The 18,881-nt window shown below is 47.2% G+C and overlaps 3 protein-coding genes across 4 annotated transcripts; 1 reads left to right on the forward strand and 2 right to left on the reverse strand.

The window, feature by feature from the left end:
* The first annotated feature begins 1,834 nt into the window (after window positions 1–1,834).
* galnt5 (polypeptide N-acetylgalactosaminyltransferase 5) lies at window positions 1,835–9,237 on the forward strand. Of its 2 annotated transcripts, XR_003974178.1 has the most exons (12): window positions 1,835–1,999; window positions 2,117–3,354; window positions 3,762–3,928; window positions 4,838–4,957; window positions 5,486–5,621; window positions 5,795–5,914; window positions 6,439–6,556; window positions 6,638–6,967; window positions 7,447–7,527; window positions 7,950–8,105; window positions 8,353–8,580; window positions 8,644–9,237. XR_003974178.1 is itself a non-coding variant. In XM_030343836.1 (11 exons), the coding sequence occupies exons 2-11, from the start codon at window positions 2,339–2,341 to the stop codon at window positions 8,497–8,499; spliced, it is 2,391 nt and encodes a 796-aa protein (XP_030199696.1). In that variant the 5' UTR covers window positions 1,835–1,999; window positions 2,117–2,338; the 3' UTR covers window positions 8,500–9,237. The 2 variants fall into 2 exon arrangements, 1 of the variants encoding a protein (XP_030199696.1); XM_030343836.1 differs by having other exon boundaries at window positions 8,353–9,237.
* ermn (ermin) lies at window positions 9,227–12,219 on the reverse strand. Its single transcript, XM_030343837.1, has 2 exons — window positions 11,189–12,219; window positions 9,227–11,077 (listed from the first exon to the last, which is right to left on the reverse strand). Exons 1-2 carry the CDS (start codon window positions 11,727–11,729, stop codon window positions 10,557–10,559), a joined length of 1,062 nt encoding a protein of 353 aa, XP_030199697.1. The 5' UTR covers window positions 11,730–12,219; the 3' UTR covers window positions 9,227–10,556.
* A 268-nt stretch (window positions 12,220–12,487) lies between these two features.
* Window positions 12,488–17,539, reverse strand: cytip (cytohesin 1 interacting protein). The gene is made up of 8 exons (XM_030343888.1): window positions 17,205–17,539; window positions 16,859–16,899; window positions 16,691–16,745; window positions 16,310–16,412; window positions 15,450–15,543; window positions 14,980–15,046; window positions 14,659–14,725; window positions 12,488–14,149 (listed from the first exon to the last, which is right to left on the reverse strand). The coding sequence occupies exons 1-8, from the start codon at window positions 17,367–17,369 to the stop codon at window positions 13,605–13,607; spliced, it is 1,137 nt and encodes a 378-aa protein (XP_030199748.1). The 5' UTR covers window positions 17,370–17,539; the 3' UTR covers window positions 12,488–13,604.
* Between the last annotated feature and the right edge of the window lie 1,342 nt (window positions 17,540–18,881).

The raw sequence follows: 18,881 nt of genomic DNA on the forward strand, positions 1-18,881 counted from the left end.
GGAGGGAACTGCTTCTCAGGGGTCATACTTAGTCTTATGATCTAACAGCAGACATCTTGAATAAGAAAAGAATGGATATGGACTGTGACTCATTAAATCAACTGGAATAAACATTTCTAATATGCAGAGACGTATAAAAAAAAGAATTCCGCCGACGCCCTATTAATGAAAACAAGATATTATCTCACTGTAATTACCTGTGGAGTCCCGGCAGTTCTTCCCAACTGGAGGCTAACCTAATAGTTTACGGACAGGAAGCACCGCACACACACAAAAAAAAACGAAAAAGCCCCAATCAAATTCACAAAACATGATCACATCATGTTTGTGAATTCAGATACGGGTGAATAAATGAATAAATTGCCCCGGTGGATCGCGGTGTAAACGAACACATGCATTACACTGCCCGGGGGCTAGCCCTGGGCCAGTCATTTAGCTAACACGCTAATGAAAGCCTGTGTAGAGTGGCTAAGGCCAGCTACCCAGGGAGGGTTCTGCCTCCCGCCCTACTCATGTTGGGCGGGGGGGGGGGGTGGTGGTGGTGGGGGGGGGGAGGGGGGGGGGGGGTGTGAGGGAGAGGGGGTGGGGGCTGGTGGGTGGTGCTAATAGGCTGGATGGAGCCACTGGCTCCCAGGAGATCTCCGCTGATGAAGAGGCAAACCTGCCGTCGCCTTCACTAATCACTGCCTAATGGCGGCCCTAATACAGCTTTTATGATGGCGCCCGTGTGTGTGTGTGTGTGTGTGTGTGTGTGTGTGTGTGTGTGTGTGTGTGTGTGTGTGTGTGTGTGTGTGTGTGTGTGTGTGTGTGTGTGTGTGTGTGTGTGTGCGAGAGGGAGAGGGGGAAGAGAGAGGGAGAGGGGAGAAAGAGGGGGAGAGAGAGTGGGGGTAGAGAGGGAGAGAGAGAGAGAGCAAGAGCAAGACAAACAGAGAGACATACAGAGGAGAGAGCGACTGACAGACTGGCTGAATGACAGACAGGTAGGGGGAGTTAAAGGGGAGACAGATCGAGAGACTGACTGACAGACAGACAGACAGACAGACAGACAGACAGACAGAGGAGAGAGGGTATTGGCTCTCTGTACATTTAGTACATTGTGTTGCTGCTCATTTAGTCATTGGGGATTATTGTGTGTGCGTGTGTGGGGGGGGGAACTGTTGGGATCCATTCACATCCATTCACAAGTACTCATTTGTACTCATGAACTCATTTGTACTGGCCAGGGATATTGCTTTAGAACTATCCATTAATAATGCACTATAAATCGATGGTATGCCAGATTTTTCAGGTCAATACAATTATTCAAACTCGGTAAATGTCTGTCAATAGAATTACATTTTTTGTCATTGGATCAGGTTGACCTATTTCGTTTGAGGGCTGAATATTTAAATCGGATAGCATCGGTAGGAAAGCAATCATCCGTAGGGCACAACAACAAAAGACGTAAGGGAATCCAGCGTTAAAACGTTAGAGCAATGCATTGAGACGCATTCAGAAGGAGAACACATTGGTTATTAAGCTGTGTCAACAACGACGGCCAATCCTAGTGGAACTTTCTCAAAGGAAAGCAAGTTCTACTACATTCAAGGTGTGTGCGGCAGTGCACCCTATAGGCATCAGGGCAGGCAGACAGGTTTTGCAAGTCCTAATAAACGGCACTATCATTAATGTGCCTACAAAAGGTTAACTTTATGTACACATACAAATAATCGTTGGGATTAGGAGAGTGAAGGATCTCCATTAAAATTAAACACAACTTCAGGAGGAGTTTTTCCGCAGTTGAGACGTTTGCCACCCCCACCTCCGTGCAGCCCATCCAATCAGGCTTGTTCTCCAAGTGCAAAGTTGAAGCCCAACCAACACACACATACACACACCCACATATCCTGTTGTAGTAAATCGTGGACTTTTTGCGGTGAAACACTGCGTTTAAACCTGTGTCCATTCCTCGGAGCAAACTTTCCAAGTCCCCGGGTCGACCTTCGGAACAAACGCCCGGGTATGTGGAAATTGTACCGTAGCGATTCACCGTGCACCCGTAACATATGTACGTGCTCTGTGGTTGTGTTTCATTCATGCCCAGTAATTTGTTTCTATGTATGACGCGCTGTGACAGACGAGCCTGAAGACAGACGCTCCGAGCCCCAGGTTCGAGTGAGGAGGAATGCCACGCAGGCAGCTCTTCCCGGAGGTCTACCCGGAGCCCTGAGCTCTTCCCCCGAAGAAGGACTCGGCCGCACTCGGTGCAAGTATGAGCGACCGCGCTCCTGTGGTGGTATTCTGACATCCGCATTGTTTCCAGATTGGGTTTCTCTGTGTTTCTGTTCTGTTGATAAAGATGAAGATAAGGAAGTACTTCAGGGGCAGCGGGAGGGTGCTCGCCTTCGTGTTCATTGCCTCTGTGATTTGGCTGCTGTTTGACATGGCTGCCCTCCGCTTGTCCATGAGCGATAACAGCAGCGTGTTGCTGAAGCAGCGGGTGGTCAAGGAAAGGTTGATTATGAAAAGTCAGACCACCAAGATGACGCTAGAGAGGCGAGGGGGATTTAAGAACCCGGTGCAGAGGGTGGACTATGAAGGGAAGGACAACGTCCAGTTGTTGGACAGAGTAGCGGGTGCGTATAGACGCCAGCATAAAGAGATGGGGAAAGGAGGTAAAAACAAAGTTAATGGAGACTCTTTGGTTTTAAAAAGAAGTAAAGAAGCTGTCCCTGATTTCATCACACTCTCACCCAAGCTGAACCTTTCTGAGCCCATCAAAGACTCTGTTGACATAAAAGTGGCTCAGGATAGTTTGATCAATGTGACAGGTCCTGTCGTTGTGACAAAAGCGCTAAAACTTCAGCCTGTGGTACAGGAGAACAAACATGCTCCGCTACCTACCGCACGGAAGGACTTTCAGCACACGGGAAACAGAAGTGTTGTACATGTGGACCCCAAAGTAAACAAACAGGTTAAGGAGGACCCTAAGGCTAAGTCTGCTAAACAAGGAAATGAAGACAGCCACATTGCCAAAAAACATGACTTAACAAAAAACAAAAAACAGGACAACATAATTTCCAAAAGGGACTTCAATGCAACGAAAGAAGCCGGAGAACCGAAGCCAAACCAAGCTTTGGATTCATTGGCTAAGCCAGTGTTAGCTGGGAGATCAAGAGTCCACAAAGTGTACGCCCTGGATGTCACCAGTGCTCCCCGAGACCCCAAAGCAGTGGGCCAGAATGGGAAGGTCGCCCTGGTGCCCAGCGATAAGCAGGCGGAGTCCAAGAGCAGATGGGCGGAAGGGCACTTCAACGTGTTCCTCAGCGACCAGATACCCCTGGATCGAGCCATCCCGGACACCAGACCTAAGACGTAAGTTCACTTGACCCCTTGGATGACATTTGATCCGGTGGTGGACTTTTGTTGACCGTTCTTCTCAGGTCCACCAGCTAAATTGTGGTTGTGGTAAAAAATAATGAATTAAACTTTCAGTCTCACTTCAGCCATAACGTTTTTGTAGGAAGTAAATTATTTATTCATTTATGAACCTAGGTTCAGGTATAAACCTTCAGGAACATTAGAGTTGACAGAACATAACTTTGTAATATCATGCATGCCATTGGTCGGTTGCTTTCATCCAAAGTGTCTTAGTTACAAAACTGGACGTAGGATTGGTGACCCCAGTGGGTACCTATGACCCCCCCCCCCCCCCCCCCCCCCTCAAAGACGACAGTCATGGTTCTGACCTTTCCTTCCTCCCTCTTCCTCCTCTTCTTCAGGTGCTCCGACAGCGTGGTCCACAACGACCTGCCGTCCACCAGCGTGATCTTCTGCTTCGTGGACGAGGTGTGGTCCACGCTGCTGCGCTCTGTGCACAGCGTCCTGAACCGCTCGCCCCCCCACCTCCTGGAAGAGATCATCCTGGTGGACGACTGCAGCACCAAAGGTTCCTCAGACTTTACACGGAAACATCCGATTGATTATGTTAACCCCAGGGGTTGAAGACGTGTGTTTATAGTAGGGATCGACCGATACAGATTTTTTAGGGCCGATACGATACCGATATTTTTTCATCAGCCTTAGCCGATATGCCGATACGCCGATACCGATTTTCTTGAGCCGATATTTAGAGCCGATATTTAGAGCCGATACTGCTTTTGCTCCCTCAATCATAAAAATTACACTGATAACAAATGTTATCAAGTCTCAATTTAAAAAAAGGAAAATTTATTGAACTTCAATATAAAACACAATATTTAACAAATAGTAAAAACAGGTAAGGTAGAACAAGTAAGAACAAGTAGATGAACAATATTTAACAAATATTAAAGACAGGTAAATATCGGCGAAAATCAGCCGCGTATCGGCCGATACACGTAAAAACCGCGAATATCGGCCGATAATATCGGCCGACCGATATATCGGTCGATCCCTAGTTTATAGATTCTTGATATGCTGGTTGAGGGCGTGGTTGTATCGTGATGGGTTTGGGGCGGTGTTTGTTGAAAGGACAATACCGGTGTGGGTGATCAAACTGAGGTTATCGTCGCTCTCAGCTTATCTCAAACATCCGTTAAGAATCATCCTTTATAAAAAATGGGCGGGCTTGGCCTTCAACAAATATGATATCATGTTTCCCTTTTCAATTGGGCAACTTGAGTTTTAGTTTTGACGTTTTTTCTATATTTTGTCCGTATTAATGACCTGTTACTTTGACTTATTTCTACCTTGTATTACGGATGTAAAATGTACTCTCAATGCCATTTCATAGTCTTTCTGCAAACAGCTTGCCTATTATTTTTGTATCACGTGTCTTTAACGGTTCGTTCCTATTTCTCTTATCTTTCCTCTTCAGCCTACCTTGGGAAGCAGCTGGATGAGTACATGAAGAAGCTGCCCAAGGTGCGCATCATCCGGCTGAAGGAGAGACAGGGTCTCATCCGGGCTCGGCTGGAAGGAGCTGCCGTCGCCAAAGGTAGAACACAAGTTTACCTTCAGGCTTTCAGCCGCAAAGGCGTCGGGAAGAGCGGTGATGTACGATAAAGAGTGGCAAAGTCCATGCAGGGAGGAGGCTGTGGTGGATAAGTCAATAACAGGAGCTGCACCCGAGAGACCGGGGTTTGTGTCCCTTATTAAGCCACACCACTGCTTGGTTTGGTTTAGCCAACACCACCACTGGGCTTAGGGCTTAGGCGGAAAGCCCTTTTCTGGGCTGGAGGCAAACCTCACCCCGTGCGTGTGCCTTAAGGTACGCTTCTATTCCAAATCTCTCATAACCCAGAACCCAGATGTCTGTGAAGTGCTTGTATATAACCATATTATTACGCATCATTGGCATTATCGATTCATAGTAAGGATTTATTGCGATGGATTCATCCCCACAAATTATTTTAGGATTGTTGACTGTGTCAATAACAAATTGGGCCCTACCTACGGTCAGCAAACAGTCTATATCCTGCTGACGAGTGAAAGCGGCTAACTGGCTTCTTCTGTTTGCTCAAAGGCAAGGTTCTCACGTTCCTGGACTCGCACGTGGAGTGCAACGTGGGCTGGCTGGAGCCTCTGCTGGAGAGGGTTTACCTGGACCGGAAGAAGGTGGTGTGCCCGGTCATCGAGGTCATCAGCAGTACGGATATGAGGTGAATCGGCGGCACATTCATACTTCTTCGCATCCGCGTTAACACTGACAACACGTTCATACCCCCTCCCATCTTACGCTGAGCGCTCGTGTGATCTGCCATGTGTCGTTGAACCCTGCGACGACGTGTTTCATCATGTCTGCCGTGGCTGTTCCTGCCATTTTTTCTTACAGTTACGTGATGGTTGACAACTTCCAGAGAGGCGTTTTCACATGGCCTCTGGGGTTCGCCTGGAACACACTGTCAGAGGAGCAAATCAAGAAGGACAAAGTGAACGTCTCGGATCCCCTCAGGTGGCTCTTTCTTTCTAGCAGTCACTGGATAGGAAATAGATTGTGTTAGAACGGGAGAGTCATTGTGTTGCGTTCAAAAGCAGCACCGTCCTCATTTCCCTATTACAACGTTGAGGTTTTTATTACAATAGAGACATTGAAAAAGTCCCAAAAATAACTGGTCTCCTCCCGCTACATACACGAAACAAATAATAATCTGACGAGACAATCTCAAATACACATCATATAATTCCCGGAAATCCTATTGGCCTACCTGAACAGTAGCATGTCCTTGCTATCCTTACAACCTGGAAGTTCTGTGAAGTGGACACCCCCATTTTTATCCACATGCAGGAATTACTTCTTCGTAAAGCACTAATAGCTTCACCAAAAAGAAAAGGTGCTTGAAAGGTTTGGACATTTGTTTCCAGCAGGGGAATGTATTTGAATGTATCTCAGGACCAATGTAACAGGCTTGTCCATTACTTTTGAAGTGGAAACTAGTTTTCCCTTAACCAAGCATTGTGATGTGTTCAATCTTGTAGATGTCCTGTCATGGCTGGCGGGCTTTTCTCTATCGACAAGTCATACTTCTACGAGCTTGGGGCTTATGACCCGGGACTCGATGTGTGGGGTGGCGAGAACATGGAAATCTCCTTCAAGGTAAAGTCTCTCAGTCGTGTGTTTATACCCGGATGGGGTTATCCCCTGCTGTACCTCACCGGCACTCCGGCGTCCCTCTAGATTTGGATGTGCGGGGGCGAGATCGAGATCATCCCCTGCTCTCGAGTGGGCCACATCTTCCGGGGCGAGAACCCGTACAAGTTCCCCAAGAACCGGCAGAAGACGATCCAGAGGAACCAGGCGCGCGTTGCGGAGGTGTGGCTGGACGAATACAAGGAGCTGTTCTACGGCCACGGCTTCCACCACCTCCTTGACCGCAGCGCCGTGGACATCGGGGACCTCACGGAGCAGGTCGCCCTCCGGCAGAGGCTCAACTGCACCAGCTTCAAGTGGTACCTGGACAACGTGCACCCCGAGATCGAGTCCCACCTGGTGAAAGCCGAGGGCTTGGTAGGTCCTACTTGGTGGTCTTGATGCCCTGGTCTCTCCCTCCAGCTCTCTCCCTCCCGCTCTCTCCCTCCCACTCTCTCCCTTCTGCTCTCTCCCTCCCGCTCTCTCCCTCCCGCTCTCTCCCTCCAGCTCTCTCCCTCCCTCTCTCTCCCTCCCACTCTCTCCCTTCCGCTCTCTCCCTCCAGCTCTCTCCCTCCCTCTCTCTCCCTCCAGCTCTCTCCCTCCCGCTCTCTTGTTTCTGTTTCTGCTTGAGGCGCGGTCGTTTCCTTGGCATGTCTGTTTTTATAAAAAGCATTCTATTTCTAGATATTGTGGAAGCTATTGTTGTCTCTCTGTGGTGCAGAATGTTCTCCAAGACGCCCACAGTAACGTTGTGTTTCTGCATTAAAGATGAAAGGCAGCCAGTTTGCTGACTGACGGAGTGAAACCTGCAGTTCCCTGCGTCTGCCTTCTGTGACCGTCTTTGTTTTGCTTTACAGATGTTCAATCGTGGTTTAAGAAAGTGCCTTGCTCTACACGGAACTGTTCTGTCCTTCGCAACGTGTGATCTCACCGAAAAGGTGAATGCTTTGTGTTTAACAATCCCATATGTTGGGTGCTTGTATTCTGTTGTGCCACATTCGTAAGATGTAGGCTTGGTCATAATCAGCCGCAAGAACGTGCAGCTCTTTGGCAAAACAATTGAAAGAATATTTAATGACAAAGATTGAACAATAGATGACTGTTCAGTGTTTCCTAAGATAACAGTATCCATCTCGACAAGAGCGTAGCACGAATATGGTCAAATTAAGACCAGACCTAAGCCAAAACAAATGGGGTCGAGTCCAACACGAAACCCACATTTCTAAAGCTTGGTATTTGAGGGCGGTGCAGAGATCCAACTCTGTGAAGCCAACTCTTGCGCATACCAATCGTTTTCCCCGAGCCTCCATCATAACCCTGTGGCTAACCCCTGCCTTTTCGTTGTTTCCCGCGATACCAGAGCCAGAACTTTAATTACACCTGGCTGCGGCTGCTCAACCAGCAGGACGTCTGCCTCTCAGTTCAGGAGGAGGAGCAGTCTAAGGTGGCTCTGATACCATGTGACGCCACCAAGCCGATGCAACGCTGGTTCTACAAAGCCGCCGGCTCGTCGATGGTAAGATGGCTGTTAGGGTGATGCCGCTTGCATAGTTTTTTTAAAGTAAATCGGCAGTGTGTGTGTGTGTGTGTGTGTGTGTGTGTGTGTGTGTGTGTGTGTGTGTGTGTGTGTGTGTGTGTGTGTGTGTGTGTGTGTGTGTGTGTGTGTGTGTGTGTGTGTGTGTGTGTTATAAACACATTCTCCGTGTCTAGCAACATCAGGCTCAAATCTGTGTGTGTGTGTGTGTTCGTCTCCCATCCTGAAGGGGGAGCACATCATCGCCGAGGCCATCGTGCAGGACGTGTGCCTGGAGGCCGGCCTCAAGGGCTCGTCCCTCCGGATCAACCGCTGTGATGCCAGCAACACCCACCAGATGTGGCAGTTCACCCACTATTACGCTAAGACAACCTAGAGTGGGTGATCCTCCACTATGGGGATCCTGCTCCATGGTGATCATACTCAACGTAGATCTATATCAATGGTGTTCTGCCTCGACGTAGATCTATATCAATGGTGTTCTGCCTCAACGTAGACCTATATCAAGGGTGTTCTGCCTCAACGTAGATCTATATCAATGGTTATCCACCTCAACGTAGATCTATATCAATGGCGTTCCACCTCAACGCATCTTGACCAGAGGAGTTGTGTTGGACCATGTTTGGTGTGATGCCGTGCTGCTTTGAAGGTGATGCTGATTTGGGGAACGGGGTGGGGGTGGGGGGGGGTGGTTATGATGGATCTGAAGATAAAAGCTGAGTGATCAGAATCTAGTCTTGTGTTTTTGCACATATTTGAAGTGTGTGTGTGTGTGTGTGTGTGTGTGTGTGTGTGTGTGTGTGTGTGTGTGTGTGTGTGTGTGTGTGCGTGTGGAGAGATGACAATTGCGTTATTTTAGGAGTATATTTAAATTGGTTGATTTAAGGAGAAAGACCAAAGAGTGTGTAAAATAAATGCAATAAGCCATGAGGCATCTCCATGTTATGTGCATTATGCTGCGACTTTTTGTTTTTTATGTAACCGTTCTCTTTTGGTACTGTCTATTTTACACTAATGCTGGGTTTGACTTTACCCAGAAGTCTGTGTTTTTAACGGCTCACACAACAATGGAGTGAATCTTTCGTTTGAACAAAAATAAATGGTTTAAAGGGTTCGTACATGTCTGTTTATTCCTCACGTGTCATACAGCTGCCAAAGCGTGTATACTGATCATTACTTCTGGAGATTAATAGACAGATTAATACCAAGTAGCTGAGAAAATTTGAATCAATCATTAACCATTTGTGAGCAATCAGTCCAAACAACTAGCATTAGTACTTGCATATCCTGTACATTTCAGATTTGTATAGATCATCTGTTCTATATGATGCTTAAGGGTTACGCTGCTCAAAGATTATTAACCAAGGCTTAAAGGAACAAAAGGAAACCACCTTACCATCGGTAGTACCTACCGATTTATTTGTGCTGTGCACCGGTAGATTACAGCCCAATTCCATTTCTACCCCTTACCCCTCCCCCTTGTTTTGAAGGGGAAGGGGTAAGGAGTAGAAATGGGATTTCTACCCCTTACCCCTTCAAAATACAAACTAATAGACAAACTCTAGAAATAAAGGGGGAACAGATTTCTGCCAACCCTGATAGATGGTATAGTCACCATTACTGAACACTTTCTACATTATCAAGAAATGGGATTTCTACCCCTTACCCCTTCCCCTTACCCCTTCAAAACAAGGGGGAGGGGTAAGGGGTAGAAATGGGACTGGGCCTACATGGCCTCATTCCCTCTGATCTAATCTTTTGTGTGAAGTTGAGCCTTGCATAAGCAGAAAGGCCTTTTGTTGGAACTTAACTATTAATAAGACAGACCTTCAGGTGATTAAATTTGTACTTAATGAGCTTTGTTCATTCTCTATGTAATGGTGACGCTGGCACTGAATATAGGATTGAAGAGTTGTTAACCGAGAGGGCAAGATTTTGAAAGTAAACCACCAATGAAATTCCCTCCCTCTCGGCTTCAAACAGGGAAGAGATGCCCTGATTGGTCAGAAATGAGCCGGGAGCTGTCTCAAATCTAAATCGGCTCATACGAAGGAAGTCAACTCAACAGATATTATCACAGCTCATTTCTCTCACTAATGGTTGAAGGATGGCTAGGTCATTGTTCAGAAATTATACTCAAATGATAGTTTGAATCAATTACCTACAGGACCTTCAAATGTTTAAAGGTGCAGTAGAGAAGGAGGCTCTTCTGGATTAGTGTCAGAATTCTTGCTCTCTTTCGCTCCCTTCTGCTCCCTCTCTCTTTACAAACGCGCCTTTAAGTAATATTTGCACAATCTGTCCTAGGGCTTCAGTATGGTTAGGATGTTATAGCACATTCCCAAGTATGTTTAAATGTTGATTAGATGACTCATTTAAGGTGTGTTCCCGCGTAGTAATAATAACGACACTCTGATCTTCTACAAAAGGTCCTCACAGCTTCATTCCCTTGAACTCAAACTCCTTGATCTTCTGCCGGGTGTTGCCTCTCTGAATCTTGCGGTAGGAGAGGGTGTTGTATCTGGGGGCGGAGGCCTCAACATCCGAGGCAACCTGTTTGGCGCTGACGCTGCGACTCAATTTCTTAGGAAGAGGCAGGGTGGAATATCCAGGACCGGGTTCCTGGGGGCGTCCCGTGGAACTCTGGGAGTTGTGGTCCGGCTGCTCAAGCTGGTCCGGCTCCTCCCGGTTCGCTCCCGGGATCTGGAGTTCATCAGAAGACATCTGCTGCGGGAGGTTCTCCGCCCCAGCTGGCTCGGGGACGGCGATGGCGGCGGCGGCGGCCGTGGTGGTGGTGGTGGTGGGGGCCCGTCTCTCCTTCGATCTGCCGCCGGGCCCCGGCTCAGCTGCAGGCTCCGCTCTCTGCTGCCGACGGGATGAAACCTCCTCCTCCTCCCCCTTCTTATCTTCTCCCTCCACCTCCTCCTCCTTCTGCTCCACATCCACTAGATCTCCTATTGAGCATTGTGAGTCACAGGATGAGGTTGTTTATTTAGACATAGACAGAACCAATGAGATTACACAATCAGGAGAACACGAGAACTAAGCAGACGTTTTCCCCGTACCTTTTGGTATGGATGTGCAGAGTTCAGGGCGTGCCTTGGGCGTGTGTTTGTCCTCAGTGAATCCACCGCCGGGATCCTTGGAGTCCCCGGTGGCCAGGCTGCGCTGCGGTTCTTGATGTTCCTCCAGCCGGCTCTTCATCATGTCCTGTTGTGTCTCCTGGGGACGCTCCATCTGCGTGGATGAAGCAACAGCATCAATCTCTCCAGGCCCCGGCCCCCCCACTCCCCCCTCGCTCCCGACCAGCCCCTCTCTGCGTTTCCTAGCGTCGCAAAGTCGAGGTCGGGCCTCCTTCTTCTCCTCCTCCTCCTCCTCCTCCTCCCCGGGCCGGGGAGCCGGGACTCCGTCGTCGTAGAACACCGAGTCGTCTCCTTCGTCGTCCTCCTCCTCCTGCAGCTCCTTGCCGGGGTCCTCCAGGCTCCGACGGGCCCCGCGGCCCGCCCCTCCGATGATGTCCACCACGTGCGACCTCAGCACCTCCACCTCGGACGCCCTCAGATCTGCAGCGTTGTGGGTCTGGGTGTGGCTGGTCTCAGGCTCCATGCTCCCCGCTCCTCCTGTTTGTTCTCCGCTCAGGTGGGTCTGCGCTGGAGGAACCCAAACGAGAGCCCGAAAAACAGGCCGGGTATCCTCGATGTCCTCAGTGGTGTTCTCTCTTCACGCAGGCGGGCATTGGCTCGGGGGCTGTGACCCACATAAAGAACAGCTGGTCGGAGGCGTCCAAGCAACAACACAACAAGAGACAAAGAGTGACGACAGAATACCCTTCCTAGTGCGTTCTTTTTTTTGTTTTTTTTCACTGGTGCAAATATCTTGGTTGTGTTTTGGTGCTGGTGTGCGACGTGGTCAGAGCTGGGGGGGAGAACAGAGCTTTGTTGTGGGCGCTAATAAAGAGCCTTTGTTGAGGTTGGCCCCCACAAATACTGGGACTGTACTGCTGCTCTAAGCTCTCCTGGGTGACCACCTTCTCTGTGGCTGAAGATTAACATTCTCGTATGGGTTTACCCAGCATGCACTTGGCACACGCTAATGAGCCAAGAAGGTCTTCTTTGTGATGATGGGGGGGGGGGGGGGGGGGGGGGGGGGGTTCATTCAGGAGAATAAAATGAAGGCCTTGAATCGAGAAGGGTTATCATACTTAATGTAGGTTTATGTAATTGAACTTGCTATTAAAAGGCCTAACATGTTTCAATCTGTATAGCGTTTCAGCCACTCACACAGCTTGTTGAGAAACTTGTGAAAATTGCTTTTCTAAAAAGTGCTAAAATGTTTGGTTATGTTTGTACTTTTATTGACGATCATATTGTTTAATTCTTTATTCAGAAAAGGAAAATGCAAAGAGACATTTTTGCAAATCGCTTTACCCCATAAACATGTTCAGCATCTGAGCTATTTAGAAGCACAAGACTGAAAAACATAAGGGTGCGTTCAAATATAACGGGTGTGCGTCGCCATCTGCTGGTTAAAACCTAGAAACACTATGTTTTCTAAACGGTTTGAAGGCATTTAAAAGAATTACCATTCTTTGTTAAAAAAAACAAGAAAAAAATGAAAAAAAGTTACAAACGGATGATGTGCAGTATGTTTTTGCTTGCTAAGGTCCTCAAGTAGGTTGTCCTCCTTACCTATGCCACATCCTGCAGCTGTGGAGAAGACACTCATGCGGTTCAGAACTCTCATATGGTTAGAATATGTCGGCTTCAAGTTATCACACGGTAGGCTACATGCACTGTCTCCCACGCTGGAAAGTATCCATCTAGTCTAAGAGTATTCTCAAACACCCCAAACACTGCACAGTCATTTCATTACAAACGCCTTTTTATACAAGCATCAGATTTAAGATTATATGAAATGGTTTCATTTTCTTAGCTCAACAAACACAATAATGCATGACGAAGTCATGATGATAATTACAAATTTGTATTTCTGATATGCAAGTACATTTTTTCCATGTAGCCTAATGTATAGACCAGATGGATGACCTTTATTTTGACCTATAGGCTACAGGCTACACTCGTCCTCAGAGACTTATATTGATACTTGAGAAAAAGATAGGGCTTGATGCTCATTGGTTACATTCACTATGCTCTGCTCCAGGTGAGGGTCAACATACATTAGACATACACTAACATAACACTGAAAGCTGCGTCTGAGTATAAGGAGAGTATGGTCATAGTTAATGTGTTAATAGTTAATGCTTTTCATTTTATAACAAACGCCTCTCATTCAAGGCAAAGCAGACCTTGACTCACTCCACAAATGCAATCTGAATGCTTACAGAAAGTCTTAAAACCTTAAGCCTTCATCCTCTTTTCACATTCAAAACACTGACACTGAGCACTCCAGTCTTCCTGACCTTCAGACGAACTGACCTACACAGCCACACACATAATAAGTGTCTTTTCGCTTCCTTCTGCCTCAAGAAAAGGACTTTGTTGCCTTTTTCTGTTGATACTGTCCGTCGCTGAAGACCCTGTCCAGGCGACATGGTCTGTCTGGATCCAGTTCCTCCACGACGTCTTGGTCGAGCGAGCGACTGAAGCCGGGTATGAGTTTCAGGAGGTGTCTGCGGACGCTGCCTTTCCCCCCTTTCCTCGGGAGGGTCCCGAACGCGCTGGAGGCCCTGCGGTTGTCCCAGTAGGACGGGGACGACGAGCTGCTCCCGGAGCTGCTGGTGCGGTCCACGACACGGACACAGAAGGACCCGGAAGACTTGAGCTTCCTCCTGGATTCCTGGCGGTCTTCGAACCCCTGAGAGAAGAAGCAGTCGTCGTTGTCGCCGGGCGCGCTGACGGGGCTCGGGGAGAACCCGGCGTCCCCGAACACGCTGGCCTGGTCGCCGTCCTCAGACGCCGCGCTCCAGTAGCTGCTGTCCCTCGGACCACCAGGACCGCCGCCGCCCACGAAGCCGTCGGTAGACACCAGCGAGTCAGTGGAGGGAGTTGGGGTGCTGTCTGTGGAGTCTGCCAAAAAATGAAAAACACCAGCACGAAAATAAATAAAATGTATGCATGACAAGTGTTTTTTGTTGTTTCAACGGTCAGTTAGAGTAGCTGTCCCTCATGGAAACGAGAGGCTGGAGATTCTGTCTACACGTTGACCTCCTGAACTCTCTGCCGGTACCAGAGCACAACACTGTAACTTGGGTTTTAGAAGATCCAGATAGGGTTAGAATGGGTGGTTCTAATGAAAATAAGCATTACAAATGCAACAAAAAAAAAAAGGTATATAAATAGAATAATTCAGTGCCAATATTATATTCTTTCCATTCTTGATGGTATAACGGATGTCGCTCATAACACGTCAACACCGACGTCCTCAAACGTCTCACTAGTGACAGGTAACTGCTTCTCTCTGACGGGAACCCGTTAGTTTCACACCAGAAGCACAACACATCTTGTAGAGCAGCGAGCCCTGCAGCGCGAGAGAGAGGAAGCCGTGCGGTACGCCGCGCTGGGCAGGTCCCACTCACCGTGCGTGAGACGCGCTTCCTGTAAAACAAGCGTCTGTAGCTCCTCCCATTTCTCTCGTAGTGTTTTCTGAAATTAAATACCACACATTGTTATTATAATATATCACTAATCGTGGAATCGACATGAAACGAATGATAAAAGTAGATTACAAATTTTGGTGTGTGTGTGTTTTCATGCGTATGGGGGCATGTGAAGCAGTGTGTGTGTGTGTGTGTGTGTGTGTGTGTGTGTGTGTGTGTGTGTGTGTGTTTGTGTGTGTGTGTGTGTGTGTGTGTGTGTGCAACAAGTTAACAGGTACTAGGTAGACTAGGTAAACACACCTTCATTAAGTTCCTTTTCTTCTCCAGCTCAATCCTCTTCATGATGGTACCAAACGTCGTCTCTATCCTGGGAACCACACACACACACACACACACACACACACACACACACACACACACACACACACACACACACACACACACACACACACACACACACACACACACACACACACACACACACACACACACAAAGCATAAAAGTTAACCCTTGTGCACTTCCTCCTTCAACTGATAATCAATCATCTTCGACACAAGGCAGTTCTGACTCAGGATCTCAAACAAGTGTTTGTGTGTGTGTGTGTGTGTGTGTGTGTGTGTGTGTGTGTGTGTGTGTGTGTGTGTGTGTGTGTGTGTGTGTGTGTGTGTGTGTGTGTGTGTGTGTGTGTGTGTGTGTGTGTGTCCCAGCGTGTGTCTGTGTGTTTGTGTGTGTGTATTTGTGTGTGTGTGCGTGCTTGTGTGTTACTCACTTCAGTATGTTGGTGGATTGCCGCACGGCGTCCACTACCTGTTGATGAGGCGATCCTTCAATGCTCCACCCGTTCACAGTGAGGATAACATCACCTAACCCCAACAAACATCAGCCTACAGTGAGCATAACATATCAACATCTTCTAACCCAAACACACAACAGCCTACAGTGAGAACATCTCCTAATGTGTGAACATGTGTTTGCGTGGACATGTGTTTGTGTGAACTTGTGTGTTTTTGACACGTTTTTTGACGTTTGCGTGAACATTTTTTTCTGTGAACTTGTGTTTTTTTTACTTGTGTTTGTGTGAACATGGGTTTGTGTGAATATCTGTTTGTCAGCAAACAAAAATACATTGTGTGGCGCTTGTATGTAAAAGCCTTTGTAGTTAAATTAATATGCAGTATTTTAGCACAATATTGTACTGAGTGTTGTTTTAACCCAGATAGGATACCGTACTATAAGATAAAGTGTCATTGTCCATTTGCAGAGAAAACACAAAGAAATATGCATTAAAGACAAAGGTAGATCCCCAGAGGAGATACTCAATCTGTGAGATCATAATATATCTATGATATACTCATAATATAAGAATATCAATGACTTCACAAGAGAAGCATGAGTGCCAGACTAGCGTATAGATGTGTTTATGAACACAGTGTGTGTTTACATAGGTGGGGAAGGTTGCATGCGGGTGTGCACGTGTAAGGATGTAGATATCTTGAACTTGAAGTGAGAGGTTTATCACCACAAAAGGGAGGGGAGGTGAGGTGAGCCAATGTGTGCTTGTGCACGTGTGTTGTTGTGTGTATGTGTATGATGTGTATGTGTGTGAGTTTGCATGCAATTGTTGTTCACCTGTGGTCAGCCCAGCACAGTCTGCAATACTGTCCTTTTGCACCATGCAAATAAAAGTGCACATCTCTACCGTGGATGTGTGGCTTGGCTGCAGCCCGTAGGTCTAACACAAAAGAGAAATGCATGACATATGGACGGCTATAATCTGAGCAAAGTCCTGCAAACATTTGCACTACAAAATCTAGGCCAGGATTGCATTTTCATTTCGTTTTTGGAAGGAAGACATAAAATAAAAGTTCAAATCAAATTGCAAAAAGTATTCAAAAATATATATCAATGGAAAAAAAACTAAGAATATTATGTGATTCTATGTACCGAGTTGTATGATTTAGTTATGCATTTTGACCATGAATATATAAGATCAAATCTTGATCAACTAACCTGAATTTCAAATCCAAATGATTCGTTGTCTTGCTTCTCCAATGTGCACATTGTCCTTTGAAAAACAGAAAGAAAGTCGACATTGAAATGCATTTTCTTAGAAGACTATGAATCTGTTCAAAAGATGAGTTTTTCAGAACGTAACCGGGAACGTAAACAAACATCTACCTGAGAGGGTCGGAGTAATCCACCAACGAGTTTTGTTTTTTCTGCAAATGCAAAAAAAAATGCAATCACTTTTCCACAGTCACAAACGACTTTACATTTGCCAAACACATTTGCTTCGCCAAAGCCTTGAAGCATCCATGCCTCTGTCTTGCACTGTGGACACTGTGAATACTGTTGAGTATGTAAGTTGTGTTTTATGTTGATGGCACTGTGTGAGGCTGCTGATGCTGCTGGGTATGTGCTGGTCTCTCACCTCACCTGCCTCCATTCAGTATGTAAGTTGTGTCTTATGTTGATGGTACTGTGTGAGGTTGCTGCTGCTGCTGGGTATGTGCTGGTCTCTCACCTGCCTCCAACCCCGGGGCAGCATCCCGGCCTCGGGCTGCGTCTCGTCGACGCTCCCCTTTCTGGAGCGCCAGCTCCACAAATGGCCCTTCTTCCTCGGGTGGTTGTCCAGCACACAGCTGTCCTGCCGGGCCAGGCCGAGGTTGAGGTTAGTGGTGGTCTGCATGGTTTAGACTAGATGGCGTGTTATCACGGTGCTCAGAGGACCATAAGGTCCCTGCTTCTTCCTGACCTGTCTGCTCTGCTTTAGATTCACCCCTTGGTTGGCTGCAGCTTTAAGAGTAGCGGAGCGGAAATCCAGGTCATGTGACTTCTGTGGGGTTAGCGGTACCTCTGCACAGCACACATGCATTCTTATTTTCCTTTTTTTTACTTCCTTTCTCTCATCTCTTCTCACCCCCCCACCCTCCACAATTTCTGGTGAAAAGCCTCTCGGCTGTGAATAGGAAAAGGACTTTCTTCTTGTCTTTCTTTTCGCACCCTTTTTTCAAATAAAAGCCCCTCTTTCTTTGCAAATCGGTTTACGGACGTGCCAGAAAGCAGCGATGCAAAGAGGAAGTGTCACCTTTGTGGGGGATTTCAACACCGAACTCTGCAGACCTTGCTTTGCTTCAATGGTACCCCCCAGACCCCACATTCCACAACAAACACACACACACACACATCCCTCACCAAACACACAGCCCACACACCCCTCACCAAACACACACACACCCCTGGCCTCAGGTTTGGACCCCTGAGCCTCTTTTTGCACCAGCAGGCAGGACGATTCGTCTTGTCAGGGACCCTCAGGAGCCGGTGTAACTCTCTCTAAACAGACACCACGGGTCGCTGGCTCCAAGGTATCAGACAGGTCGGATCAAAGGGAAGAGCTCACAGCCGGACAGGAAGCCAGGCCATGTGGGCAGGGAGGAGAGAACAACATACGGGAGGAACTGGCTAAAAGTGTGGTTAAAAGACATTTATCCAAAGTATAGCGGGCTGACACAATGCGGACAAATGTGACTTGATTCAAATAAGAAATAAATATTGATGTAAAAAAGGGACACAAAACCTAGTTTTTGTTCACATTACTTTACTTACTTATTTGAGGATTGTGGGTACACACACACGCACGCACACACACACACACACACACACACACACACACACACACACACACACACACACACACACACACACACACACACACACACACACACACACACACACACAGATATGCATCTTCTGCAACTGAGAAGTGAGACTGAATCTGCCGAAATGTGTTAAAATATGGGCTTCCTTTGACGTCATAGCAACAAAAGATGGGACGGACTTTCTTGTTTTTAATCAGTTGAATGCGTGCAGTTTCGTACAGCTTGTGGCAGGAGTTTTTATCATCAGGTTTGACTGAAGCTGGCAAATTTCCGGGGAAGTCAAATCTTTTCAAGCGAGACTGCCATAGGTTTAGCTGACTCATTAATGTAGTGATAAGACAGCTTTGGTGACTCAGCTGTCTGGTCTGATTCATAAACTCACACAACTGATAAGCAAAGCATATAACACAAAAACACCCAAATGCTGGATTCGAAACAACCTCTTAAATGTATTTCCTCCATAATATATAGATCTTATACAGTTATTTACAATGCTGTACGATTTTAAAGAAGCATTTATTCACATCTGGTGCAGCAACAAT

The sequence above is a fragment of the Gadus morhua genome, chromosome 20 (assembly GCF_902167405.1).
Source record: "Gadus morhua chromosome 20, gadMor3.0, whole genome shotgun sequence".
NCBI classification, from domain to species: Eukaryota; Metazoa; Chordata; class Actinopteri; order Gadiformes; family Gadidae; genus Gadus; species Gadus morhua.

Coding starts and splice junctions, on each gene's coding strand:
- galnt5 (XM_030343836.1), top strand. CDS start 2,339: ATGAAGATAAGGAAGTACTTCAGGGGCAGCGGGAGGGTGCTCGCCTTC. Junction 5,622..5,794: donor ATCAGCAGTACGGATATGAG/GTGAATCGGCGG, acceptor TTTTTCTTACAG/TTACGTGATGGTTGACAACT. Junction 7,528..7,949: donor CGTGTGATCTCACCGAAAAG/GTGAATGCTTTG, acceptor CCGCGATACCAG/AGCCAGAACTTTAATTACAC.
- ermn (XM_030343837.1), bottom strand. CDS start 11,729: ATGGAGCCTGAGACCAGCCACACCCAGACCCACAACGCTGCAGATCTG. Junction 11,078..11,188: donor CTGCACATCCATACCAAAAG/GTACGGGGAAAA, acceptor AATGCTCAATAG/GAGATCTAGTGGATGTGGAG.
- cytip (XM_030343888.1), bottom strand. CDS start 17,369: ATGCAGACCACCACTAACCTCAACCTCGGCCTGGCCCGGCAGGACAGC. Junction 16,900..17,204: donor TGCCCCGGGGTTGGAGGCAG/GTGAGAGACCAG, acceptor TTGCATTTGCAG/AAAAAACAAAACTCGTTGGT. Junction 15,544..16,309: donor CTGTGCTGGGCTGACCACAG/GTGAACAACAAT, acceptor TGTTGGGGTTAG/GTGATGTTATCCTCACTGTG.